A 27,882-nucleotide genomic window follows, 5' to 3' on the forward strand; every position below is an offset into this window, starting at 1 on the left:
TACGTTTTCCATAGAATGAAATGAGACATTTTATTAGAATTTTGCAGATGGCAACAATGAATCGCTGGGTCCCAAATGGTTAATACAACATTAGAAAATAATGTTTTGGAGTGATTTACAACTATAAAGCTATCTAGAGATAAAAGACAAAATAGGACAGCTCAAAGGCAATAAAGGGCATTTTAATATAATTAATATGTAATTATTTACACACGATATTCGTGCATTTTTTAATGCATTAAGTCATAATAAAGCTTTTTGGGGGCTTGTACGAGACTACATGATGGTGGAGTGTTTGTCTGGTCCTAATCCTTTTCAAGAGAAAACCAGCTGTTCATTATACGCATGCGTACATAAAATCCTGACGCGCATGCGCATTATGTCATGGCTTGCTCGTCTGTACCGGGAGAGTTTTGGGCCTAATTTTGTCCTTCGAAGGAGTTTAAATAAAGAGCCGGATCATTTGAATTTAAAGGTAAAGGGGAAGTGTGTAACTGTAAGAGGCACAACCATTTAGCTCTAATATTGTGCTGTTTGTATTTTTTCTGCTTTTATTTTTATATTAGCATCAGATAGCATGTCAGGTTAGCAGCAAACTGAAATGTCACTCATTGCATGTGATTATGGCATCGTTTATCCTTATAGTTGCCTTATGCTGGGAATAAACAGGCTAAAATCTCTCCCTATCAGTTATAATAACCCCTTATGAATTGTGTTTTAGAGCAGTTATGAACATTTGCTGTACTATAGTCACTGCATGAGTAGGTTTCTGATCTCTTGCTCTTTTATTTAGGAACAGGATGTTATATTTGATTTCTTTGAGAGCAATGTGAAGAATTTTCATGCTTTTTTGTCTTGTTTCCCATCACAAATATCTAGAAAGTCTTAAACCAAGATGCAATTATTGAGAAGGAAAATGACTTAAGATAATACGTCCTGTTTTCTGGAGAAAAAAAAGTTAAAAATATAGGTAATAAAAATAAACTACGGGAATAAGGGAAAATAATATAAACATAAGCTCTTGCTTTCCAAGAGAAATATCTAAACTTGATTAAATCACAATACATTTACTTGAGCAGGAGAATAACTTAAGACATTAAGCTTTGTTTTAAAAATTAATTGAATTTATGTTTAAAAATAGAAAAGATATTCCACAAAGTATGTTAAAAAAAGAAGAAATTATATGCTTATGATTTGCTTTGAAAATATTCTTATGATATGGCATGGTGGGGAAATCAATGGTTATCACAGGCCACACATTTTTCTTGTTTTAAGCATAAACTCTTGTTTTCCAGTACAAACATCTAAACCTTCTTAAATCAAGATGCGTTTACTTGCAAAGCAACATAATTTAAGATACTGATATGCTTAAAACAAGAACAAGTATCTGTCAGAAACAATATTATTTTTTCTTAACCCATTGACATATTATTTTCTCACTTTAAGGATAAACTTGATACATTTTTCTGCATTTCCTCTTTTCCACCTCTACAGGTACAAGATGGAGCTCCCAAACTACAGCCGACAGCTCATGCAGCAGCTGCATGCTTTACGTAAAGAGAAGCAGTTTTGCGACTGCTCCATCTTGGTGGGTGAGACCCCACACTCCGCTCACAAACTAGTGCTGGCAGCCTCCAGTATGTTATTTAAGTCTGTTCTGGAAGGTTCTGACAGCATCTCCATCGACACAGATTTACTGTCCTCTCAAGAGTTTTCTTCTCTTCTGGACATGGTGTACACTGGTAAACTGCCTCCCGGTAAACACAACTTCACCCGACTCATAGCCGCTGCAGACAGCTTGCAGATGTTTGATGTGGCCGTCGGTTGTAAGAACATTCTCACTGACCTCATGAAGCAGACTTCTGTGGAAACTGAGACTGAATCGATGAACCCTCAAGTTATTAAACATTGTGCTAAGGAGCCGTCTGAATTGGAAGAGCTTAAAAGGGACAAGAATAGTTTTGAAGGTAAAAAATGGACTAATTAATAGTTTGAGATCACTTTATTCCAATGGTTATTATGAATTGTGTTTATTTCTGTGTTCAGAGGACAGTGCAGTTGGGTTGATCTCTCAAAATCAAGCTGGTATCACAAAAATCCTCCAGAATGGACAGTCATATGTTAAAGTTTTTGAGATGTGGGATACAGTATCCACAGAAGAGCGCCAGGTATAATAATAGGGAAAAAAAGTTTTGCATGTAACTGATAATTCACTTCTTAAATAAACAGTTCACCCAAAAAAGGAAGATTTGCTGAAAATGTACTCACTTTCACGCCTTCATCATTACAGATTTGAGGAAATGTATAGCATTACATCACTTGCTCCTCCAATAGAGCCTCTGCAGTGAATGGGTGCCGTCAGAATGAGAGTCCAAACAGCTGATAAAAACATCTCAATAATCCACACGACTCCAGTCTATCAGTTAATTTGTGTTTTAGCCATAAGCGAAAAGCTAAAAATTGTTGTAATGATGAATTTGTTTATTAAAAACATGTAGCTTCTCACTTTACTGGACATTAATTGATGAACTGGAGTTGTGTGGATTATTTCTGGATTATTGTGATGTTTTTAGCAGCTGTTTGGACTCTCATTGTGACGGCACCCATTCACTGCTAGTATCCTTTGGTTAGCAAGTCACGTAATGCAAAATTTCTCCAAATCTGTAACAATGACAAAACAAAATCATCTACATCTCGGATGGCCAGAATGTAAATAAATATTCAGCATATTTTCATTTTAGGATGAACTATTCCTTTGAAAAGTGTTGATGATCTAAAGAAACAATTAGGACTGGATTCAGATCTCACTTCTGATCTTCTGCAGGTCATATTGGAGAGCTTCAGAGGAGATCCATCAGCAGATGAGGTTTACCAGAGGTTGCTAAATTTTGTGAAAGTAGAGAAAGTTCTGTCAGCTCAAACAGTCCTTACTTTGTTAGAACAGCTAAAATGTTTTAATCCTGAGCTGGGATCAGTTTTGGAGGACCAGGGAAACAAGACCTGTCCCGAGCCAGAAGGTAAGCTGACCTGGGTTGAGTGAAAGTGTGAAGTTTTGAATCATGGGGTATTAAAAGGATACTAAAATGACTAAACATTTCAGGTAGAATTTGCTAAACTTTGAGTGAATGTACAAATAAAGAGACTGATCTCTTTACTTGCAGTTCCTGCATCAGGAGTTCGGTGGTCTAGTGGGCTTTTAGCCCAAAAATCAGAACTATCTCATCATCTCTCCAGTGTCAGCAACCTCTCAGAGCTTTTGACCAATGCAGTAAACAGATGTACAAATGAAGTGGAAAAAGAGGTATATTTGCCCCTTACAGTTTCTTATATAGAACAGTACAACAGTACACATTCATTATAATGTGGCCTCTAATGGGGAAGTCGTGGCCTAATGGTTAGAGAGTTGGACTCGTAACCCAAAGGTCGTGGGTTCAAGTCTCAGGTCCGGCAGGGATTGTAGGTGGGGGGAGTGAATGTCCAGCGCTCTCTCCACCCTCAATACCACGACTGAGGTGCCCTTGAGCAAGGCACCGAACCATCAACTGCTCCCTGGGCGCCGCAGCATAAATGGCTGCCCACTGCTCCGGGTGTGTGTTCACTGCTGTGTGTGTGTGTTCACTGCTGTGTGTGTGTGTTCACTTCTGTGTGTGTGTTCACTGCTATGTGTGTGTTCACTGCTGTGTGTGTGCACGTTGGATGGGTTAAATGCAGAGCACGAATTCCGAGTATGGGTCACCATACTTGGCCGTATGTCACTTCACTTCATAATTTTTTATAGATATACAACTATTTAAAGTTTTGAGGTTAGATTTATTGAATGTTTTTGGAAAGTCTCTTATGGTCACAGAGGCTGCATTTATTTGAAAATAATGCAGTAAAAGCAATACTTTAGTAAAATGTTATTACAATTAGAAATTTTGAATCTATTTTAAAATGTAATTTATTCGTGTGATGCAAAGCTGAAATTTCAGCAGTCATTACGCCAATCTTCAGTGTCACATGATCAAACTTTTCTTATTATTATTAATGTTAAAACAGTTGTGCTGCTTTACATTTTTGTGTAAACATGATTTTTTATGATTCTTTCACGAGTAGAAATTTCAGAAGAAAATAAATAGAAATCTTTTGACTAACTTAATGGATCCTTGCTGAATGAAGTATTAATTTATTTCCAACAACAACAAAAAAATCTTACTGATGCCAAACTTTTAAACAGTAGGGTATGTGTCTGTTCCTCCTCAGGTAGTGCTGCAGTGCTGTTCTGCTCCTTCATCTGTGGAGGTGGTGGAAAGTTTGTTAAGTAATCTGCAAGAGAGGACCATAAGTGAAGAAACATTTCTGATGCTGCTCCATGAAGTGAAGGAAAGCTCCTCAGATCTACTTCAGCTTCTGCAGGCCCTGAAAGACGCAAGGGGTATGAACAGACAAAACTTGGCAACAATACCTAATCTGTTTCATCATACAGCAGATTCCCTTATCTAATACTTCTGATGACATATTCTTTGTCAGATGACAAAACAAAAGAAAGCAGTGGGATGGATTTGTTGAGAATATATCAGAACAGACTCATAGAGCTGAAATTGGACCTCCAGTTTATCGAACATAGCCTTAAAATGGGTCCAGATATGAATGCAAATGAGAGAGAGGTACCTGTGTTACATTATTAATCGAATTTTAGAGCGGATTCAGTCCAAGGAAGCAGCTTTAAAATCTATATATTTGTATGCATTCAGTGTATTAAATCTATTCTGGGAGAGAACGGAGATGCTGAGGTGGTTGGAAGGCTGATATCTGCAGCGCTGGATGGTTCACTGCAGGCTGTGACTGTTTGGAGGCTTCTGCTGTGGACAGAGACACACAGTCCAGAGCTGCAGATCCTCATGCTGGAGGTCAAGGAGAAACCAAGCGCTCAAAAACTTCTCCAAACCAGTGAGTGTTAAAAAGACTTTGAATCAACACATTGCTTTTGGTCACTAGCTCTGTAATTCTCTGAAAGGGTGAGTGTAAATTGAGTGTAAATAAACCAAAATGTTTTTGCTATGTTTTGTTTTTTAGTGAAAGACATAGATGTGCTCTTTAAACACAAATCACTCATTCTGGAAACAATCAGTGACATTACCCTGCTCGAACAAGGTTTGAACGCAGTGTATCATGGGACAGAGCAATTTACTGAGGTAAGCGGTGAAGGAAAAATATACTAAATATTTTAAATGTATGCCTTATTTGCATATTACACATACTGAACAGTGTGTACATACAGTGGGGGAAAAATTTATTTGATCCCCTGCTGATTTTGTACGTTTGCCCACTGACAAAGAAATTATCAGTCTATAATTTTAATGGTAGGTTTATTTGAACAGTGACAGAATAACAACAAAATCCAGAAAAACGCATTTCAAAAGAGTTATAAATTGATTTGCATGTTAATGAGTCAAATAAGTATTTGATCCCCTATCAATCAGCAAGATTTCTGGCTCCCAGGTGTCTTTTATACAGGAGCTGATATTAGGAGCACTCTTTTAAAGGGAGTGCTCCTAATCTCAGTTTGTTACCTGTATAAAAGACACCTGTCCACAGAAGCAATCAAATCAATCAGATTCCAAACTCTCCACCATGGCCAAGACCTAAGAGCTGTCCAAGGATGTCGGGGACAAGATGGCCATGTACCGTCAGGGCCAGGGCATTGAAGCCAGCAAGCCAGGGCATTGAAAATGAGTCGTGGATGGGTATTCCAGCATGACAATGACCCAAAACGTACGGCCAAGGCAACAAAGGAGTGGCTCAAGAAGAAGCACATTAATGTCCTGGAGTGGCCTAGCCAGTCTCCAAACTTTAATCCCATAGAAAATCTGTGGAGGGAGCTGAAGGTTCGAGTTGCCAAACTCCTGCCTTGAATCCTTAATGACTTGGAGAGGATCTGCAAAGAGGAGTGGGACAAAATCCTTCCTAAGGTGTGTGCAAACCTAGAGGCCAACTACAAGAAACGTATGACCTCTGTGATTGCCAACAAGGGTTTTGCCACCAAGTACTCAGTCATGTTTTGCGAAGGGGTCAAATACTTATTTGACTTATTAACATGCAACATAACTTTTTTAAAATGCGTTTTTCTGGATTTGTTTGTTTTTGTTCTGTCTCTCACTGTTCAAATAAACCTACAATTAAAATTATAGACTAATCATTTCTTTGTCAGTGGGCAAATGTACAAAATCAACAGGGGATCAAATAATTTCTTTCTCCGCTACAGATAAGATGCACAGACATGCCACTGTCATAACTTGTTGCATAAAAGATTTATTTAAACAATTAAATAAAATTAAGACATCACTAACTGGTAAAGTAAAATATAATGAATATATTGTCTAATATTTTGCAAAATGCTCTTCTCAAAGTTTGGGTTCGGTATGATTTAAAAAAAATAATTAATCTATGCCTGTGATAACAAAGCTGACCTTTCAGCTTTTGGTGGTCAAGAAAGATTTCTTATTATCAATGCTTAAAACGGGTCTTAGTATTTTTGTGGAAGCTGTGATACTTTTTTTTTTTTTTTGCATACTGTTGTGTTTCCTGCAGAGTTTAGTTTTTGTGCCTATGTACAGCATATAAAATAATATACAACATTATATAACATTACTTTTGTGCGTCCTAGTTTCTCAAGAGCTGTCGGAGAGCTGATGGTGAGCTGGAGTCAGTTCATCAGACTGTCGAGAGAGTTTTGAGTCGTGACTCAGAGTTTGCCAGTTCACTGTGCCAGCTGCTGTCTGCCAACCAGCAGAGCTTCCCGCGGCTGAAAGACCTCAAACATACTGGTGAAGGACTTTTCACTGCATAGAGATTGCTGTCCAAGTGATATGATAGTTTGGCATCACTTTTGAAAGTATCTGATGGAAAAAAAAAACCTTTACATTGTATCCATATTCTAAATAGGACCTCTGCCAGATTCTTCTAAATCTGAGGTTGAGCAGGAAGGATCTACTGCAGACTCTGAGGATGATGATGGAGACGACTCCAAAACAAAAGGAAGAAGAAAGGCTGTCCCTGTGTCCTACCGCTGCGAGTGGTGCAAAAAGACGTTTGACTTTAAGTGCCGTCTGATAAAGCATAAGAAAGGCTGTGCCCTCGCTCCAGGGAAGGAGCAGCGCTGCTCCGAGTGTTCACTGGCCTTTCCGACGCTCAAGAGCCTTCATCAGCACTGCATGGAAGTCCATGGTGGCCCTCCGGCTAAGAAGAAGAAAACAGAACAAGTACCATGTGACATGTGCAACAAGACTTTCAAACACTCTTCAGGTATGCAATGATCCTTTTCGAGTTGAAAAATCCTGGCTCATATGTTATTAATTATGAATTTAGTGATGATGATGATGATAATAACAACAACAATAATAATATACACTATTATAGTGGTTATTGTTAGTTTTATCCTAAAAACTTTACGGTTATGAAATGATGAAATGTGAAAATGTGAAAAACCTCCACAAAATTAAAATAAAGGTGAAAAGTGTCTGAGGACATTTTTGGACCCAAAATGGACCTTAGACACCAATCACTCTTTTGTCAGCACTGTGTTATGTGTTCAGTGCTTATATCTTTCAGGACTTTTATATCATAAACGCACTGAACATTTCGAGGAGAGACCATACGCATGCGAGGAGTGTGGTGCAAAGTTTGCTGCCACCTCATCTCTGAAGAACCACATGCGTCTACACACAGGAGAAAAACCCTTCCACTGCAAACACTGTGACATGAGCTTTTCCGTGGCTGCCGCTCTCTCATACCACACCAAGAAGAAGCATGCTGAGGGTGGGATGGTTCAAACTTTTTTTAATTTTTTTTTTATTTTTTTGTATCATGCATATATCATATATACAGTAGCATATGTGGAAACCAACATGCTGAATTTCTGAATTTGCAGGTAAAATGTACTGCTGTCAGTACTGCTCGGCCTCATTTGCTCAGTCCATTGAACTGACGCGTCATGTCCGCACGCACACGGGAGACAAGCCATATGTCTGCAGGGAATGCGGCAAAGGCTTCAAACAAGCCAACGGGCTGTCCGTCCATCTCCAGAACTTTCATAGTGAGCACATTCACACTGGTCACTTGATATATGTCACTTCATAATAAACGCAAACTAAAATGTTATTTGTTCCATCAGACATTACAGAACCACATGACTGCCAGAAATGCCGGGTGAGTTTCTCCTCTCTGGACGAGCTCCGACAGCACATCCAAGAGGTGCATCCGAAAGAGCTGCACCAATGTCCCGAGTGCAGCAAGATCTTCAACAGTGAAGCCAATCTGGAGAAACACATGAACATTCATGATGGAAACAAACCTTACAGCTGCAAGACGTGTAAAAAGTCCTATCAGGTAAGAACGACGCACTTCGTCTGTTGAATGGTAAAGGAGTATTTCTCTTCAACAGAAAATTGTTATAACGTAGCTCTCTTTTTGTGCAATTTGCTTAAAAGGGCAATGTTTATGAATGAAACAGACAAATACATATAAGATAAACATAAAAATGTATTGATTTTATACGTGTTTCTGATTCAGACGCTCTCTGGTCTGTGGTACCACAATCGTACGGCTCACCCTGAGAGCGCCTCTGCCCAGGGCAACAAAGCCATCAAATCTCTGCTGCAGTGTGACAAGTGTGACAAGATGTTTTGCAACCGAAATAGTCTGTTAAAACACCAGATAACCAATCACACAGGTAAAGAGTGACCACTGATCCTAGAAAGTTATTACTACTGTTAGCTACATTTACTGTGTACTGATCGTGTGTGCATTTGTTGTTCAGAAGTGCACTTGTGGAAGTGTGTGAACTGTGACAGCACTATGACGAGCGAGCAGGAGTTACAGCAGCACATATGCAGCGGTCAGGCAAGTCAGACCGGCTCTGTGTTCAGCTGTATGGTCTGTTCTCTCCACTTCACCTCAGAGCCTGAGTTCCAGCAGCACTTCCTGTCCAAACATCTGCAGGTCATGCAAGAGGAAGCACAGACACAGGCCTCCAGTGCTCAAACGGTGACGCCCCAACCTCTCATAATGTCTCAAATCGAAAATCTCTCATATTCAAACTTTTACAGGGATAGTTTACTTAAAAATGACAATTCTGTCATTAATTATTCACCCTCATCTCGTTCCTGACTTGTAAGACCTGTTCATCTTCGGAACACAAATTAAGATGTTTCTGATGAAATCCGAGAGCTTTCTGACCCTGCATAAACAGCAATGCAACTGACACGTTCAAGGCCCATAAAATTAGTAAGGACTTCATTAAAATGCATCCTGGTACTCTCGTGTCGAAGACTGACACGGAAGATATGAAAAGTCACTATTTTTTTTTTTTTTCTTCTAAAATTTTCACAAAAAGTATTGTTTTAGCTTCATAACATAACCACTTATGCCACATGGACTATTTTAACGATGTCCTTACTACTTTTCTGCGCCTTGAACGTGTCGGTTGTGTTTGCTGTCTATGTCGGGTCAGAAAGCTCTCGGATTTCATTAAAAATATCTTAATTTGTGTCTCGAAGATGAACGAAGGTCTTATGGGTTTGGAACGACATGAGGGTGAGTAATTAATGACAGAACTTTGGGTGAACTATTTCTTTAAGATATTAGAAATTGTGCGTTTATTTGTGGGAAGTGAAATTAAATTTATTCTGCAGTGCAAATATTGTTTAAAAGGACGGTGAACATGTATATAGTACATAAAATTAATGAAGACCATACTGTTATCCATGAATTCCATCTGTTTTACTTAGATTCAATTATTTCACTACAATAATAATTATATGCACTATAATTTTTTGTTATTATTAGCATTATTGAAATATAATTATTATTAAATAAATGAACAAATGTTTTCATTAGCACATTAACTTTTACTATTATATCAAAATTATCATGAAATTACGGAAATGTTGTGAAAACTCTATCTTCAATAAATCTATTAAACAAAACATGCCAAATGGGAATAAATAGTAATTATTAATTATAGAAAATGGGTTCCTTGTCAACAATTGAGGTATTTGTGACTCTGTCCAGGTGATTCAGTGTGAGGATGCAGCCGGTCAAGGGGCAGAGCAAGTGATTAGCCTTGAGCAATCCCAGATTGAAGGGTCACCGCAGGTGTTTGTGGCTCTGGGTGATCATCAGGAAGCGGCCAGCGGCACTGGAATCATGGCCGTGAGTATGGAGGATCTACTGAACGGCACCGTCACACTCATCTGTGAAGAGGGCCAGTGAACTCTGGATCACATGGCTTTATGAGACTGATGTTTCTTTTGTGGGATTACACATGGTACTAAAGGATTTCAGCCCTTGTGATTTTACCAATCGGGTTAGTTTTTTTTGGACAAGAATGAATATGATTTTTAATGAACACTTGATTTGTTTTTCTCTCTAGGAAGAGTGTTTTCAGGCTTGGCGTACACAAGCATGCAAAATCCATGTTGAAAATAATGCAAGATAATGTCAGTTTCTTCAGTGCAGTCTGAATCTCTTTTAACTGCGTTTCATTACGAACTATTTATTAAAAGTGTTCAGACAAGCAAAAATGGATTTTAAATGAGAAAAGTCACTTGAATTTGTTTATAACACATTATCTACCTCTGATCAAGCTTCATGTACAGAGATGATTTTTGTTTCTGGCATGCTTTATGATTGTTTTTTCTGCTAAAAATAACTTGTATAAAATATTTTGTGACCAAGCGGACTGTTTGCATTCATCAGATTGTAGAAAAGAAAGTTAATCAATTTTAAACAGAGATGAGAAAGTTTGGCAGAGAAGTATAAATGTTATTAATAAGTGTGACATAAGAAGGTAGAACATTGCAAGTCTTTTTGTAAATAAGTTTATTTTACAAGAAATTCAAAAAGCATTGAGTAAAATCAATCATTTACTGTTCATATGAAAGACCACACCAACCCTCAAATATTTATCATACTGCATAGAGTAAAATAGTCAAATATATATATAGTTTTTAGTTAATATGCCAATAATTCGTAGACAACCCTGAGTCATTGTTTTTTTACATTCATACATTCAGCTTTTAAATCTTAAAATCTGACCACATTGTGCAGTTACACAAATCAATACAGTAAACAGTCTGGGTTAAACTAATTCATCACAGTTCAGTCAGAGTCCACTGCACATAAACATTTTAACATTTGACTGTTAGTATTCAGTACAAACATAATACAGGCATAAACAAGACACAAACAAATAATTTCTAGTTATCATGTGCCACATAATGCAAAGAACTATGCTGGTTCTGACTTTACAAATAAGCTTTAAAGCAACAGGTACACATATTAATTTGCTTATTTTACTGTCCAGACTCAATTTGCTCAATATCAAAATAAATCAAATCTTACTGAAAATGTACTCATCCTCAGGCAATCCAAGATGTAGATAAATTTGTTTCTTGTGGATTATTGTGATGTTTTTGCCAGCTGTTTTGGACTCTCATTCTGATGGCACCCATTCACTGCAGAGGATCCGCTGATGAGCAAGTGATGTAATGCTAATTTTCTCCAAATCTGTTCCGATTAAGAATCATACTCGTCTACATCTCAGATGGTCTGAGGGTGAGTACATTTCTAGCAAATTTTCATTTTTGGAAGAACTACTACTGTAAAAACACACACAAGCTGGTTATCAGCCATAATAAAAAATAAATGTGGGGTATGACATTTCTTCTTGCATTCCTAGCCTATACAAAGAAAAAACTGTCATAACTCATTTTTATATCATGTTGTTTATGTTGGTATCATATGGTTTCATATGAATGAAGGCACACAATGAAAAACTGCAACATAAACTACAGCACTCTAAAATAATGCAAATCTCACACAGACAAGAACGTGACGATGCATATAACATTTCCAAGCTTGCTATAATGCAATAAGCATATTCCTGCAATGCAAATGTTCATTTTCCCAGAGCGCCGCAAGGCTCCCTATTCAGCAGTGCATAGTAACACAACACCAAAAAACAACTTTCAATTAATCATAAAATGTGTCCTGTGCAAAGCACAGCCAGTTGCTTGTATTAAGTTTCAAAAAATATGTATAGAATTACTCATTTCAGTTCAAGCATGTCCTCATGAAGAGAATATGAGTAGTCAACATATACTTAAATGTGCACTTAGGGCGAATTAATTCGATAGTGAGCATCAGTTCACCAGACTCACTATTAAGGTCAAACATTCTTTGTGTTTTAAACCAAAATTATGTAAATACTGAAAATATGCAAAATGCAACTATATTTTCAGTGCATAGTCCTTGGGAACTAGAGCAAGTGAAAAATAAAATCCCAGGTAGAATCTGAAATAAATTACCTGAGGTTTCACAATAAATCACAAGGACTCACTGGATCATGTAATCATTAACAGTATATTCACTTCCTAAAAGTGACTACATAGATTTCACTAACGGCCTAAACGGATAGTTCACCCAAAAATGAAAATTTTGTCATTAATTACTCACCCTTATGTAATATCAAACCCATAAGACCTTCGTTCAATTCCTTCAATTAAAACATTTTTGGTGAAATCCAAGAGCTTTCTGTCCCTGCATAGACAGCAATGCAACTGAAATTTTCCCAGGCCCAGAAAGTCATTGAATAAAGTCGTTATTTTTATTTTCTTTGCACACAAAAAGCATTCTTGCAGCTTCGTAAAATTACAGTTGAACCACTGATGTCACACTGATGCCACTGTTTTACCGATCTCCTTACTACCTTTCTGGGTCAGGGAACATTTCAGTTACATTTGATCGAAAATATCTTAATTTTGAGTAATTTGAACGAAGGTCTTACGGTTTTGTAATGACATTTGGAACACAAATTTTGGGGTGAACTATCCGTTACAGTTGCTCACTTTCGTTGGAAAGACTATGATCACTCTTCGTACTGAAAGTGCGCAAAAATGCTGTCTGGGCTGTGTCAGAAATTGCATACTCACTGAGGTGGTAATTTTTTTTTTCAATACGTAATTACTTCCCTGCTATATAGTATGCAAAAATAGTCATCAAAAGATGTAGTACCTACTCAAACAGTAAGTGATTTCAGATAAACCACTGGACTTTTTGCTGGCTCTAATTTGTTCTCTAAAAATACAACAGTGCTGTTGGACTTTATACTGACACCTACTGGCATGGATGAATTTTTTAGTGTTTACCATTTTATGCAGAAATTAGTATTTCTATCTCTACCTTTACAAGACTGCAAGTACACATTAAGTGTAAAATGTCAAAATGAACAAAGCCAAAATGTTATGTGAGTGTGAGTAGTGCTGCTTCTAAAGGCTACTATAGTTCAGATAAATAGGCTCTAATTCAAGGCTTTAGTTTTCAGCTAGTAATCTTCTTTTTGGGCAGGAAGGCACTAGTGATTTGGTTCATCACCACTAAGGCAGGAAAAAGTGGGAGGAGTAGGAATATATACCAGACTGTGCCTGTCACCGATGACTGAAACCAGTCTGTAAACATGGCTGACATGACAGTGACGGTGGCCAGCAGGTAGGCCATCAGACCACAGGTGGCATGATACAGTCTCAATCGAGGAAACGAGCGAGTACTGATGAGTTTGGGGAAGATGAGAAAGACGCCACAGATCGCCTGCAGCACGGTAGCAGCCATCGTAGCGACTCCCAGCAGGCTGTGCCAGGAAGTGAAGTGAGGATGCTCCTTTATGTTCTTGCTGGCCACCATGAAGCAGAATCCTGTAGCTCCACACACCAGCAGCAGAGCCTGGAAGAACCAGTGCAGACGGACCTTCCACTTACGCGATTTGAAGCAGAACGGGCTGCCCTCGGCGGAGAAAAGCAGGATCCCTTCTGTCATGCACAGACAAAACTAAAACAGAAGAGAGAAATAGTAAAGCTTTCACGAAGACCCTTAAAGGTGCATAAAACAGCATTTTCCTGCTCTTTTGAAAGGGAAATGTTCAATATATGTAGACTAAATATTCTACTCAAAGTTTCTGGTCTAATGAGGCAATTACTGCAAAAAAAAATAAAAAATCAAGATTATCACTGTCACAACCATGAGCACATAGATACTTAGTTAGTATGCAGGATGTGTCTAAAAATGTGAGATGCTGGGCTCAGGAATGTTTTTTTAAAAAGTGCAAAGCAGAATGCCTCTCCTTCCATGTTGCTGTCAACAAAACAGTCACCAAGCCAAATTGCTACTGTAAAAAAATGCTTGTCCCACCTCCAGGGTCCTCTGATTGGTCCATTGTTTTGAACGTTACATTACTAAGCATTATGAGCGTGTAAAACTCCAAATTCTTTCAAATGCAGCACTCGTGTACGAGACACTGCAAAAGACGTGGGCGCAATGGTCATTAACGTCTATCTAGTGCAGGGGTTCTCAAAGTCTACATTCAAAGGTCCAAATCTGAATTTTCATCAGTGTCAAAGGTCCGGAACAATTGGTTATTACAAAACGTGTTTTTAATAAACATACATAACATATAACAAATAAACACTCATTTAAAAAAAAAAGGTTCTTTTTGCATTCAAAATACTTTAATAACAAGTGCAAAAGTGGCAAAACAATTCATTTAAGTGTCAGCAGTAGAAGTCGACCTATAATGTTTTTTCTCTGGCCAATGGCGATATTTAGAAATCATGGCAGCCTATGGCCGATATATGATGCTGATTTTTTGGGCCGATTTTCTCTTTTTTTTTTTCCTTTATATCAAAAGAGAGTTTGCGTAAATGGTTATTGCAGGGCACAAGATAGTAATAGTAGTAGTAGTAGCCTAATTCATAGTAATAATACATGGCTCAAAACTTAAGCACCTTCTCAAAACAGTTCTGAAGCATGCTTTTTTGTTTATGTTTGCTGACAGACACCAGTGTTTCCCGCAGACTAGCAAATGCAAGTTGATTCTCTGCCAGCAGGAGGCGCTGTTGGAGCCTGATGTATAGCTGTTTCCCCGGTAACGACTGTAATCAAATAAGCGCTACTTTATCAGCCATTACAGGAAAGACCAAATGAAAATTGACATCAAAGCTTTTCTGAAGAAAACGGACAACGTTTTCCCTTGAGGTACTTGCACTTGAAAACAGCCGCGTCCCCGCTTTCCGCCATTTTTCGAATATGACGCCTCTCCCGTGGCCTCATGGGATAGTAAAGTGTCCATCGTATGCCTACTACAGAATTCGGGCGGAAGTAGTAGGTCATCCGGGTAATTCTCGCCTACTGTTTTTCGAATACTATGAATTCGGACATACTACTCGCCTCGCATACTGTTTTTCGCATACTATATAGTAGGGAAGTATGCGATTTCGGACGCATATGTCATGAAAGAAAAGTTTCAATATCTCGCCTGCAATTTCGGACCTTCTCCAAAAGACATAAAAAATAAGAATAAATAAACAAATGATTTACAAGTTTAACGTGCGTTTATCAACGTAGGAAATATAATTAGTGTTCTTGAAATATGAAATAGAAGCGGGTCCGGATTGAATTCCCTCCGGGTCCGGATCCGGACTTTGAGAAGCACTGATCTAGTGTGTGGTTACATAGAAAAACTATGGAAAAGTGGTGCATTGGAATTGAGAAATGCATTCTCTGGGAACAGCCCCTTACTCTAGTCTTTAATATCACATGATCCTTCAGAAATCATTCTAATGCTAATTTGTTGCTCAAGAAACATTTCTTATTATTATCAATTTTAAAAACAGTTAGGGCTGCTAAATATTTTTGTGGAAACTGATGCAATTTTTCAGGATTCTGTTATAAACAGAAAGCACAAGAAAAATGTTTTTTTAGCAAAAAAAAAAAAAGTCTTACTGGAAAAAAAAGTCGGACTATTTCCTTTACTGGACATGAGTCAAAATCTGAGACTGACCTCTGTCAGGTCACGTCACAATATTAGTACAGAATGTGCTATCTCTGTCATCAAGGTGAATGTAATCAGATTCCCACGGGAAAGCAGCTGAATTCCATTGTCTTTGTGTTTCTCCACACTCAATTCATTATTTACAGAAGACATATTTTATTCATTCCCTGAGAGGCTGAACATCTCTGAGACACAATGCATTATTAAAAACTCCAGGAGGGCTTATATATTTAAAATATTATCCTTGTATCAGTCTATGGCTGAACATGATAAACTCATCATATTTTATTGTGTATTTGAATGTATAAAAAATTACCCCAAGTGACATGCAGACGGGATGCCATGAGAAGAGACCTGAAATGAATAAACACAGGAGTTAAAGTAAAATAGAGATTTTTTATATTTGGAAATACTTTATATTAACTTTAATTTTATCCCCAAAAAATATATGCTTATGGTCATATTGCAGAATTAAAAAGCATATTTTAATACAGGTTTTTTTTTGTACTTTCAAATTGAAACATCAAAATACTGTTAAATCACCTAGTCAAAAACAAAAATATTCAAAACCATTGTAATATCACAGTACTTTGATACATACCATGGTAGTGACTGATTATTGTATTTATAACCCATGGTACTCCAATATACTTTAAACAATATCATAAAATTTGAATAGTACACTTCCAAAACATGGTAACATCTAAAAACCAAGGTATGTCTAGTTTTGTTGTTAAATGGATACATTTGGAGTAGAAATGACAAGGCCCTTTCATTTCTATATACTCACACATATTCACAAATCAACGTAGGCCCATATTTAATATATGTCAGCCATCGTATGTGTTATGAATACTTATAAAGTATAACCAATACTTTTTAACACCATAAATTGTATTGTATTGAAAATCATATTTTTGGACGTGTACTATGGTATTTTTAAGCAACGTTGCCTTGAATTTCCATGACAGTACCGTCTGATACCATCACTATACTGCCACATAACTTTTTGTAAAAGAAAGAGCTGGTGTACAGAAGCACAGTAACTCACTTGTTCCTGGTCTGGACAGTATGGATGCGAGGATGACCAGGCCCAGTGAGATGATGTGCGCAGCGAGCACAGCGGCTCTGCGCAGCCACACATAGAGCCAGAACTCCCGCATCCCGAGCCCCTCTCCCACCGCGCTGTACTCCACATCCGAGGACGAGCGCGTCCCTCTCGCCATTCCTGAGGATTAATTCGAGACTCGGGACTTTTACATGCACGCCTAAATCACGCAATAGAAATACAGCTTAAGTGTCATTCCTGCTGAGCTTCACAAAACCTGATTTTTAGAGCCGAAACGCATAATATTTTAACTTATGAACTATCTGGGTAAAATGAAACATGCGGTAGCTAGGTTATTCCTGTTGGGTGCCATTTTTATATTCAAAATAAACATGACACTTGACTGTAATCTACTTAATTATTCACGAGCTAAGCTTCTGCCGGTGTATTTACGCATGCGCAAGATTTTTAAAGCAAGAGAGACATCTAATGACGAACAGGTGACCCGTTTCACACACAAAACCAACTTTTGACAATTTTTTTAGGCTTGGCGAAAGGTGCTCTTAAATTAAGGGTTCTACTATAACAAACGAATTTACAGTTTCTTTTCCATGATTACTGAATAAGGATTAATTTTATATATATATATATAGAGAGAGAGAGAGAGAGAGAGAGAGAGAGAGACTGCAGTCAAAAAGAACTCAAACATCACTAATACAGGAAAAAAAAACTAGATATTTTAAATATAAATTTAAGACAATGAGTGAAAAAAAATAGTGTTTTTCTAAAATGTTATACTTTTTTGAATCACGAAGTGGATCATAGAAATAAAAATGTTTCATAAAATTCACCCATTTACCAATTTTTAAAAAGAATGAATGAATAAAGACATGGTGAGACGTGCTGAGTATAAAGAATATTTTAATCCATTTTATAAACAACATTTACGTAGCAGCATTATTCAGTAGATTCTGAGGTATTTTCTGAATTCACAGAGAAATTCACTCCCCCATCTTGTTTCATACACCTCCACATACACACACACACACACAGACAGACATTCATAGTAGCTAAACATGTGCACACACACACACACACACACACAATTCAAACATCCAGAGTCCTGTGTCCATAGTTCTATATGGTAGAGTTCGTAGGGCTTGCTCTTAGTGGCTTGTAAGGCTGGCACTCTCAGTGGTGCAATTTTGGCTGTAGACAAAAAGCAACAGAGAACAATTAATATGATAACCAGTATTAACATCAGTGTTAGAATATTAGCTTACAATTTACTTTAAGGTGTCCTTGTTATGTTGTAATTATACATTTAAATCCATATATAAGTGCTGGGCATTTTTTAATCGTGATTAATCACGATTTTTTGTGATTAAAATCGCATTATGCACAAAATTCAAGAATGAATTCAAAAGTAGTGTATTGTGCATTTTCTCATTTAAAAGTACTGCTATACGAACAAGTGCATAATAACATTTGGTTTGCAAACATTTTAAACAAATAAGGTGCTTTTTTACAGAAGTATTCTTCTTACATAGTAGCAGTTAAAATATTTATTGTAAGTAATCAAATTAAATATAAAACCAAAGCTATTTGCCACTGCCAGGGCATTAATGTTTTTATAGAGAATATTTTATAGTTTGTTATAGAAAAACAAGTTATGCTCAGAGTCCAGAGCCTCGATCATAACATTATAACAGAAACAGGCACCTTCCGAGTAGAGACCTGCACTATCACGGGACCCAATGCAACAGAGTGCGGCGTGGGACAGCACTTGATGGGCGAGTGCGGGTGTGGGTGGGTAGAGACTCGTGTGCACGGGATCCGGGAGAATACGGGTGTACTCACACTAGGCAATCTTAACCATGCCAGAGCGCATTTGACTCCCAAAGCCCGGTTGGTTTGACTAGTGTGATTGCTCCGGGCGTAGTTCGTTTAGCCATCCCTGGCTCGGTTGGAAGAGGTGGGCCACAGCGCGATTAAGTTATATATAGATCAGCGAGTATGAGCGCTAACGTGCAAAATTCTGATATGTGCATCATGATTTCGTGAACATTTCGGAGCAGCAAAAGTGATAGATCTGTAAAGCAATATATTGTGAGAGGGCCGTGTGTTACCGTGTCCCAAACGACTCAAAATAATAAACCACAATGTTAACAAAATGATGCACCTCACTGCGCTGAGTGAGAGTACTTCTCTGCTGCTTTCACGTGCTATTGGAAACTTCCTCTCACTTATGAAGTCGTGAGCTCTTAGGCCCACCCCAAATGGTCTCATTAGTTGAGACGCGTGTGTTCACGGTGTGTGTGTGTGTTCACTGCTGTGTGTGTGCACGTTGGATGGGTTAAATGCAGAGCACGAATTCCGAGTATGGGTCACCATACTTGGCCGTATGTCACTTCACTTCACTTTCACTTGAAGTCAACATGAAACGGCTTGGGATTTGTTTTAAAAACGACTCGTTTCAATGATTCAGAGTCGACTCTTTCTTTTGAGAGACAATAACTTTATACACTGTGCACTTTCAGATTTAAAACTTTGCAGGATGTTTTCATTCACACTGCATGAAAGGTAATTTTCAAAAATCCATAATAGGAGCACTTTAAAATTAAAATTAAAAGAATTAAAAATTGGTATTATTAAATATTGGTAAAACTGCTTGTTTTCATCTAAACAGATGTTGAAAGATATTAAGTACTTATTTACAAATCTAAATGTTCGCTCACCTTTTGTGTGCTGAGTTTCTTTTCCCCTCCTATGGAGAGTCCCGCACCTTTGCTTTCTTTCCAGGGATAGAAGCCAGAATGAGGGGAAGTGGGCACCCGGTGGGGTTTGGAGGGTGGAGAGGAGCCGCTGCTCTTGCGTTTCTTCCCAAAAGCCTTGTGATCAAAGCTGGCTACCCTGCCGTGCAGTCCTGAGTCCACTCCTCGGCTGTGCGGGGCAGCGTCCGTGGGTGAATGGTAGCTCGGGGGGTGAGTCCTCTTAAAGGCCCACGAGGATGGCGTGTGGGAATCAGAGGCTGCAAGTTGGGGACGTGGCTTGCTTCCCGGTGAGAGCGAGCCATTGGTTTGTCCGTGAGAGGCTGATGGTGGCGTTTTGCTGATGAGGGGCCGCCCCTTGTTCTGAGACACACAATTCTTGTCCGGGCTGACAGCGTCCGATTCTTCAAAAGAGGCTTTCCGTTTGCGCAGAGCAGCAGCGTCCGGTGTGGTCGTCCGCTCTGCTTCCCTGAGACGCAACTGCTGTTTGTTGGGGCGGACGGATGAGTTCTTGGGCCGACCAGGGCCAGACTGAGCAGGGGCTCGGCCGAGTTTTGAAGGTGGGGCCGTTGACTGGCCGCCCCCAGAGTTCTCGGATTGACCGTAAGCCTTGCTGGTAGAGGAACTCTGTGGGTTTGTCTCCTTGCCTTGTCCGTGGGAAGAGTAGAAGGAAGTCTTGAGAGAAGTCGAATTGTGACTTCCTGCTTTCTGTTTGGAATGCTGGGAAATGGAGGAAGGAGAGGCAGGAACGGCTGCAGGCTTGGCTGGGGGATCTGGTGCTTGAGGTATTTTTCTGTGAGTAGGAGAGGAATCAGGGGATGCGAGATAAAACATTTAGTTCTGCATGCAGTTCAGGGAGTAAAAACACAGCTGTGTCAAACAGAAACAGGTTAGGGACTGAAGCGCTAATGGAGATTAACCTTAGAGCCACTCTGGTGAAAAAAAACTCCATAAAGCTACTGGATCAGGCTCAGAGCAAATGATCTGTGAGTGAATCTTATGAAACCTGTCGAGAACACGTCCCGCTCAAATTCCACCCCCAAAGTCAAATGACAAAAATGTTTTTTAGGACAATTAGGTTTTTTGCATTGTGTATTGTTACAAAAATTAAACATTCCCCCAAATTTATATTACTGCAATACATCTATTGTTTTAATTGAAGTTGCTGTGTTGCCATTTTTTAAAATGAGCATAAATAAATGCAGTACAAATGCATAATACCTTGATTAGCTCTTAAAAACTTTAATAAATTTTGAATGATATATTTAAACATTTTAATATTTGTTAAAATACTTTTTTACTCATTACAGTAATGCAAATTTCAGAAAGGTCCTTAAATATAAATTAAAATTCTGCAACAATAAATAAAAACAAGCTTTGATGGCAAAACCAGGGTGAAATATTACTTGGACATGTTTGTAACAGGTTTCATAATGCATCTGGATTTCTTTTATATGTGGATTTCTTTTATATCTGGATTTCTTTTATATTTTTGTGATTCTTATCCTCGTTGATTCTCATTGCTGTAATTATTACAATCAGAACAAAAAGTAAAGGACAATAAATAATACAATAATATGTTACAAATATTGTTACACACACACACATACACACATACAATTTTTATTTTTTTGAAATGTTAATATATTTCAATATTTTTTCATTACAATAATGCAAATTTGAAAAGGTCTTAAAAGGGATAGTTCTGTCAAAAAAAAAAAAACAGCATTAATTACTCATACCCTCATCTCAATCCAAACCCATAAGATGTTCGTTCATCTTCGGAACTGACATGTTTAAGACCCAGAAAGGTAAAGACATCATGAAAAAATTCAAAGTAATGTCTTTGGACACAAAAATGATTCCTGTAGCTTCGTAAAATTAAGGTTGAACCACTGATGTCATGCAACAAGGACTATTTTAACGATGTCCTTACTACCTTTCAGGGTCTTGAACGTGTCAGTTGCGTTGCTGTATATGCAGGGTCAGAAAACTCTCAGATTTCATCAAAAATATCTTATTTGTGTTCCAAAGATGAACGAAGGTCTTATGGGTTTGGAACAACATGAGGCTGAGTAATTAAAGACAGAATTTTCATTTCTGGGTGAACTATCCCTTTAATATAGTTATAAACTATACAACAATGAAAATCACATGACATGTTTTGTGAGAGCTGTGCCTGCTTTCGAGCTTTTTGTTAACAACATCACCCCACTTTTGTTTGTTTGTTTCTATGATAGGACATATGTAAGTCAAGCGGTTCTTACTTCCACAGATGGGCGCTGAGGTGATTCTCCACCATGGCACTCATGGCAGACCGTAGATGATGCAACCGCCGATCGAAAGTGAAGACACCATGACCCAGAGAATGACTCCCAAATGAACAAAGCTGCAGCGGAAAGGTAAAAAATGAACACTAATACACTTTCTTTCACTCATTCAATTAAGTCTGTTTGAGAAGTTACAGTCATGTAAAGACAATGTCATGTAATGTCTGAAGCTCAGTTGACAACTATGCAACTTTGCTAAGCATTTACTAAGGGTTTACTCATATCTCTATTATACAGATGCTTGCCTAATACTTGTACGAGAACACACTTCTATAACTCTTATTGCCTGGCTATTGCATAATACTATATGACACTGTGAAAGTGTTTAGCTGTACCGCGGCTGGTTTGGGATGCCATGGAGTTGAGTGCCAGTCTACGAGGTCATCATTCCCCTCTCCTTCGCTCTCATCACCTGAGATGTGGGCCTGGGTGAGAGGAGAGTGTGGCCGTGTGCTGGCATCCTCCAGATGGGGTTTATCCTCCTCCACACTTTCAGACAATGTGGGTGTTCTGCAACACAAACAGGTTTGTTTCTGACCAATAGCAAGCACACAAAATGTACATTAACAATAACAGTTCACATAGAGTGTGTATTGTATTCACATACATGCATAATAAAATTATAAATATAAATTATAAATATAAATATAAAGTGTGTGTCTAATATATATATATATATATATATATATATATATATATAGACACACTGTTATTTGTTTTTTTTACTTTTTACTGTTTCTATTTTTTGTTTTATATTGATGTTTCTAACCTAAATGCAGGGCTGTTCGTCAGAGGTCTCCGGCAGAGAGGGGGTACAGGTGCATCTCTGGGAGGTTCTGGGCTTACAGTCGGAGCAGCTGAACTCTCTGGGGCCTGAGATACCCGATCACGAGCCTTCGAAATCATCTTCAGCTCTGCCACCAGCTGGTCAAAGTTTTTACTCCTGCCTTGCACCTTCCTGCGCTGATGAATGGAATGAATCTGGAGGAGAGATGAGGTTTTGTTTTTTTTGACAGAAGACTTGCAGCACATTTTCAGTGAATCTTATTCATAAAACGTATGCTAAATGGTGAGTGTAAGTGCTTTCATCATGAATTGTGGTTCTTGATTTTATAGAATATAAGGCACTGAAAAGCCTTTAAATTATTTATCAAAACTACACAATCCCTTAGAGGAAGTGCTCAAACCTATGACTACACAAAGCAAACAATGTGTTATTCTCACTTTACGCCCCAAAAATCATTTTATATAACACTTGTGTGCCCTAGATTTTGAACATAATCTAGCTGTGGAGCTGGACATTTATTCTTCCTTTATTTCTTAAAATAAAATGCATCATATCAATTATACACAATAACTTTGAGGTTGAAAACTGTAAATACTGCATGATTTTAATACAATTTTTATTAGGCCATTTAATATACTTTTTATTTACCTTAAAAACAGCTTCATAATCCGGCCATATATTATAACGCATAAATATGAGAGCAGTAAGAGAGGTCATAATATTCTTTTATCAATTAAATATTTAGTTTTTTTATTACCGAGTATCACTCAAAATTTCTCATGCAATTTCATGTGCATAATTTATTATCTATTACAATGTTTTAGTAAATAAACAATATGAAATTATTGCTGTTTATATATTGTTATATTTGTGTTTTATCTAGCAGGCCTATAGACAGCCAATATCTACTGATTTAACAAAAACTTGAAGTCACGCTACTTAAATGAAGTGAGGTTTTTCCTGTAATCCCTTCCGCATTTCCTGTCAGTCATGTCCGCTGAACTTCCTGTCTGTCTACACACTGAAACCAGCGTCCACTGAATGGCTTCAACGCTCTGAAGGCGAGATAGATTTTCACTACTACCACAAGACAGCAAAAAAAAAAAAAAATGCTGCAAATCTGCAACACAATTCTGCTTTCTAGAATATTCTGGGACTGAATGAAGATCAGTACTTAAGACATGTTCACTATGATATGTGATAGTGGTGGTCAACTCACATTGCAGGTCAAAAGTCGAGTACAAACTTTCTTTCTCTCGGGATCCAACACACCACAGTGCTTGTCAAGGTCACATTCTTTTTCTGCAGAAAATGAGAGAGCATTTTTTCACATATATACTCTGTTCTGGTTTTAATGCAAATGTAGCCTAATGTTGATTATCAAACAAAGGGCCTCAATAAGGACTTACTGGAGACCATTTTGTAAGTTCTCGGCCCACGGAGATGTCCGGATGTGACAGCGGCCGAGGCAGCCTCACCTCTTTGGGATTGAGGCCTCTCAGTTGAGGAAGGCCGATTGGGCGACGGGCCTCCATGTGGCCATGGGGGGTCTCTGTGAGTAGGGGAAGGGGAGCTCCGCGTGGGTTCGAGGGGAGGGGGCTGCTTAAAAACAGCTGATTCTGAATGACCCGAGTTTGAAGGTGAGTGCCTAGTGGAAAGATTGTCATATATATAAATAATACAGATTGTATATGCTAATAAACACAGATTACACTGTCCTGCATCATATTTGCTGAATGAATACTTGTTTCTTACTAATTGTGAGATGCTGATTCCAAAAACAGTCCTTGTTTTGCTGTAGCACATCATTTTGTATCTCTTTTTTTTGCTTTCAACAACCACTTGTAAAGTAAAGTCTTGTACTGTCACTTAGTCACCAGAAAAAAAAACTGCCACAAAAACATGATTCCTGTCTTCATCTGAGCCAGGTTACAACTGAAACAATAATGTATAGAAAATTGCTTCAGAATCATTCAAACATTTGAAAACCTTCAAAGATCTGAACAAATCAACTCTCATTTGATTTTCATGTGTATGAATGATTTTGAAGACATTATTTTATGCCTAATCCTGATTTCCACTTTTTCCACTCATTTGCAAGTGCAAGTATACATTTTGAATACTACTTTTGTTATTAAAACTAAAACTTTTGACTTGTTTTGTTATTTTGATTATTTTGTTATTTATCACCCAAAAATGAAAATCAACCTCATGTCGTTCCAAACCCGCAAGACATTTGTTCATCTTCAGAACACAAATTAAGATATTTCTGATGCATTCAGAGTTGCTATGTTTATTTTCTTTAAGCACAAAATGTATTCTCGTAGCTTAATAAAATTAAGGTTCAACCACAGATGTCACATGGACTATTTCAACGATGTCCTTACTACCTTTCTGGGCCTTGAATGTGTCAGTTGTGTTGCTGCCTATAGAGGGTCTGAGAGCTCTCGGATTTCATAAAGAATATCTTAATTTGTGTTCTGAAGATGAAAGGTCTTATGAGTTTGGAATGACATGAGGGTAATTAACGACAGAATTTTAATTTTTGGGTGAACAATTTTTTTTTAAGTGGATACATATATAATTTTGTAAGGAAAAAAACAAGTAAACACCAACCTCTTCATCATCAAATGAGGTAAAATTAGGATTACACTTCAGACCCTCTTTTAACATTAACAAACAAGATCAGATTAGTAAATCTTACCAAACTCCATCTTTCGGAGGTTTCGAGTGTCTGAACTGAGGCGGCGTTGAGGGAGATTGCGGAGACGCCCTCAGCAGCCCAACGTTCTGGTTCCTGGCACTCCAAGAGGAGGCTCCGTGGGAGGGCAGAGTGTGTCCATGACGGGGCCTCTGCTGCTGAGGTGCAGGTGGGGTGGAGCGGAGGTGTGCATAGAGCTTACCCAGAGGGCCGTGTTTCCTCTCGCAATGCTTCTCAAACGCCTGAGGCTTCACCACCTGACTGCAGTGACTGCAAACCACCAGATAGAAGTCATCGTGCCCAGGATAATGACCGAAGATGGACATATCTGCAGAAGCATAGTAAACAATAGCAAACAACAAATTAGCTTTGTTTGAAAAATAAAACTACAGAAAATGTTTCCAAATGCACACAAATGCGAAAGATTAATTCTGTGTGTGTGTATAAAGCGTTATTTCAAAATAACGATCATCACGATATTCAAATTTTTTGAGATGCACCTGTCAACTGATAAGGCTGTTTATAAAAGTTGGACCTGACAGGAAGAACCACCATGTTTTTAATGTCAAAAATCTCAAAACAGCCAAACACCAGCCAATTCATTGGTTTATATATTAGTCCTGCACTAAATGGGTTTAATACTGCTTTGTCCCCTTGAAATCAAAAGAAAATATGTAACGCCTACCCTCTTTCCTCAGTGTCATGGTTTCCACTGTTTTTTTGCCATTCTTGCTGTATTCATCTCCATCGGACCCTATGAGAAATGGTTGGAGGAAGTTTATGTTAGAATGGGTACGTTAAACATGACCATTATAGAAGAACAGACTTCCATGCATTATCATCATTGCTTTAGCAACACAGCTCACACGGGCATCTTATATAAATCCAACCTTCTAAACCCACTATTTGGGCTGTAACCATAGAAACCTTGAGAAGGACGTGTGCCCTCCAATAATCAGACCTATAATGGGCTCTTCTAAGGTGGACTATATTTGGTTCAGAATATGTGGTTAGTCTTAAATGCAATATATTGAGTCAAAACTGTGAGAAAAGGGCCCCATGTTGAATTAAGCATACTATGGTGTTTAATGAGAGTCTTATTATGAGATCCAGTCAATAGTTTAGGTTTTTATTTCCCAAGATTTTCAGTGTAGAATGCAATCTGTGCCATGAACTGGTCATCTGTGAAGCACACAAGCTCTTCTGTGGGTGGGGCCAAAATAAAAACTACCTGTATATGATCCCTACTCTATTAACTGCTTTGATATCGTGCCCGCCGGCAAAAGGAGATTCGTGGTTTAGAACGGAGTGCGTTCGTTTCATTTGAAGTTCCAAAACGAACGCGGAACACGTTCTATTATGACGACACTGATCAGAGAGAGAGCGCAAGCGCGTGACCCGGCCGGCGCTAGGACCCCGCAGGTTCTTTGTTTGGGTAACATGGTTCGGGATGCCGTGCCTTTTCCACGAAAAATAAAGCACATCCGTGAGACTTTTTGGTGGGGGATGGAGAAATAGCGGCGACGAAGTGCTCACTCACCCTCCGATGCTATCAGATTGGCTCTTTCCGTCCAGACACTCCAGCTTTGGCCCACGAAATCATCGAGACAAGGCACCCGCCGTTCCAGAGCAGCCATTACTCTAACTGCGCGTTCACGCACCGCCATCATCACTGCGCGGCACGGCGCTGACGTCAAATTGCGCGCTCCCGTGGGCGGAGGGGGAACACGCGTGTACGCGCACTTGTCATGCTAAATTTAGAAGAAAAAAAATCATGTGGTTGTCGTCCATGTGGTCCATTAATATGAAATTGAATAGAAATATTTCACATTCTTATTATATGAAAAAATATGAAAATATATTTTACTCCACATAAAATAAATCCTTTTATTAGCGTTGTGGCATTTTCATGACCCTGGACCACAAAACCAGTCTTAAGGGTCAATTCTTTGAAAGCCGAATAAATAAGCTGTCCATTGATGTATGGTTTGTTAGGACAATATTTGGCCGAGATACAACTATTTCAAGATTCAAGAGTTTTTATTTGTCACATACACAATTATACAGAGTATAACCAGCAGTGAAATGTAAGTACTGCTGGTTATACTCTGTATAATTGTGTATGTGACAAATAAAAACTGTTTGACTATTTGAAAATCTGGAATCTGAGGGTGCAAAAAAATTAAAATACTGAGAAAATCGCCTTTAAAGTTGTCCAAATGAAGTTCATAGCAATGCATATTACGAATCAAAAATTTAGTTTTTATATATTTACGTTAGGAAACTTACAAAATATCTTAATGGAACATGATCTTTACTTAATATCCTAATGATTTTTGGCATAAAAGAAAAATCGATGATTTTGACCCAAACAATGTATTGT

At 38.2% G+C, this 27,882-nt stretch overlaps 3 protein-coding genes across 5 annotated transcripts; 1 reads left to right on the plus strand and 2 right to left on the minus strand.

The window, feature by feature from the left end:
* The first annotated feature begins 349 nt into the window (after positions 1-349).
* On the plus strand, positions 350-10,719 carry LOC306856795 (zinc finger and BTB domain-containing protein 40-like). Of its 3 annotated transcripts, XR_013783042.1 has the most exons (18): positions 354-475; positions 1,495-1,967; positions 2,047-2,168; positions 2,825-3,017; positions 3,162-3,301; positions 4,243-4,414; positions 4,510-4,646; positions 4,734-4,929; positions 5,056-5,174; positions 6,647-6,806; positions 6,925-7,284; positions 7,591-7,797; positions 7,910-8,074; positions 8,153-8,367; positions 8,551-8,710; positions 8,798-9,024; positions 10,051-10,306; positions 10,412-10,713. XR_013783042.1 is itself a non-coding variant. In XM_079396269.1 (17 exons), exons 2-17 carry the CDS (start codon positions 1,502-1,504, stop codon positions 10,249-10,251), a joined length of 3,240 nt encoding a protein of 1,079 aa, XP_079252395.1. In that variant the 5' UTR covers positions 350-475; positions 1,495-1,501; the 3' UTR covers positions 10,252-10,719. The 3 variants fall into 3 exon arrangements, 2 of the variants coding, with proteins under 2 accessions (XP_079252395.1, XP_079252396.1); XM_079396269.1 differs by having other exon boundaries at positions 350-475; positions 10,051-10,719; XM_079396270.1 differs by having other exon boundaries at positions 10,060-10,717.
* Positions 10,720-10,855: 136 nt separating this feature from the next.
* Positions 10,856-17,301, minus strand: LOC306856969 (putative transmembrane reductase CYB561D1). The gene is made up of 3 exons (XM_079396558.1): positions 16,914-17,301; positions 16,179-16,216; positions 10,856-13,863 (listed from the first exon to the last, which is right to left on the minus strand). The coding sequence occupies exons 1-3, from the start codon at positions 17,086-17,088 to the stop codon at positions 13,360-13,362; spliced, it is 717 nt and encodes a 238-aa protein (XP_079252684.1). The 5' UTR covers positions 17,089-17,301; the 3' UTR covers positions 10,856-13,359.
* Positions 17,302-17,813: 512 nt separating this feature from the next.
* Positions 17,814-27,182, minus strand: LOC306856970 (ataxin-7-like protein 2). The gene is made up of 10 exons (XM_079396559.1): positions 27,040-27,182; positions 26,185-26,253; positions 25,503-25,827; positions 24,208-24,446; positions 24,018-24,100; positions 22,781-22,992; positions 22,347-22,521; positions 21,949-22,070; positions 19,649-20,474; positions 17,814-18,119 (listed from the first exon to the last, which is right to left on the minus strand). Exons 1-10 carry the CDS (start codon positions 27,167-27,169, stop codon positions 18,102-18,104), a joined length of 2,199 nt encoding a protein of 732 aa, XP_079252685.1. The 5' UTR covers positions 27,170-27,182; the 3' UTR covers positions 17,814-18,101.
* Positions 27,183-27,882: the final 700 nt, after the last annotated feature.

Source organism: Barbus barbus (assembly GCF_936440315.1).
Source record: "Barbus barbus genome assembly, chromosome: 37".
NCBI classification, from domain to species: Eukaryota; Metazoa; Chordata; class Actinopteri; order Cypriniformes; family Cyprinidae; genus Barbus; species Barbus barbus.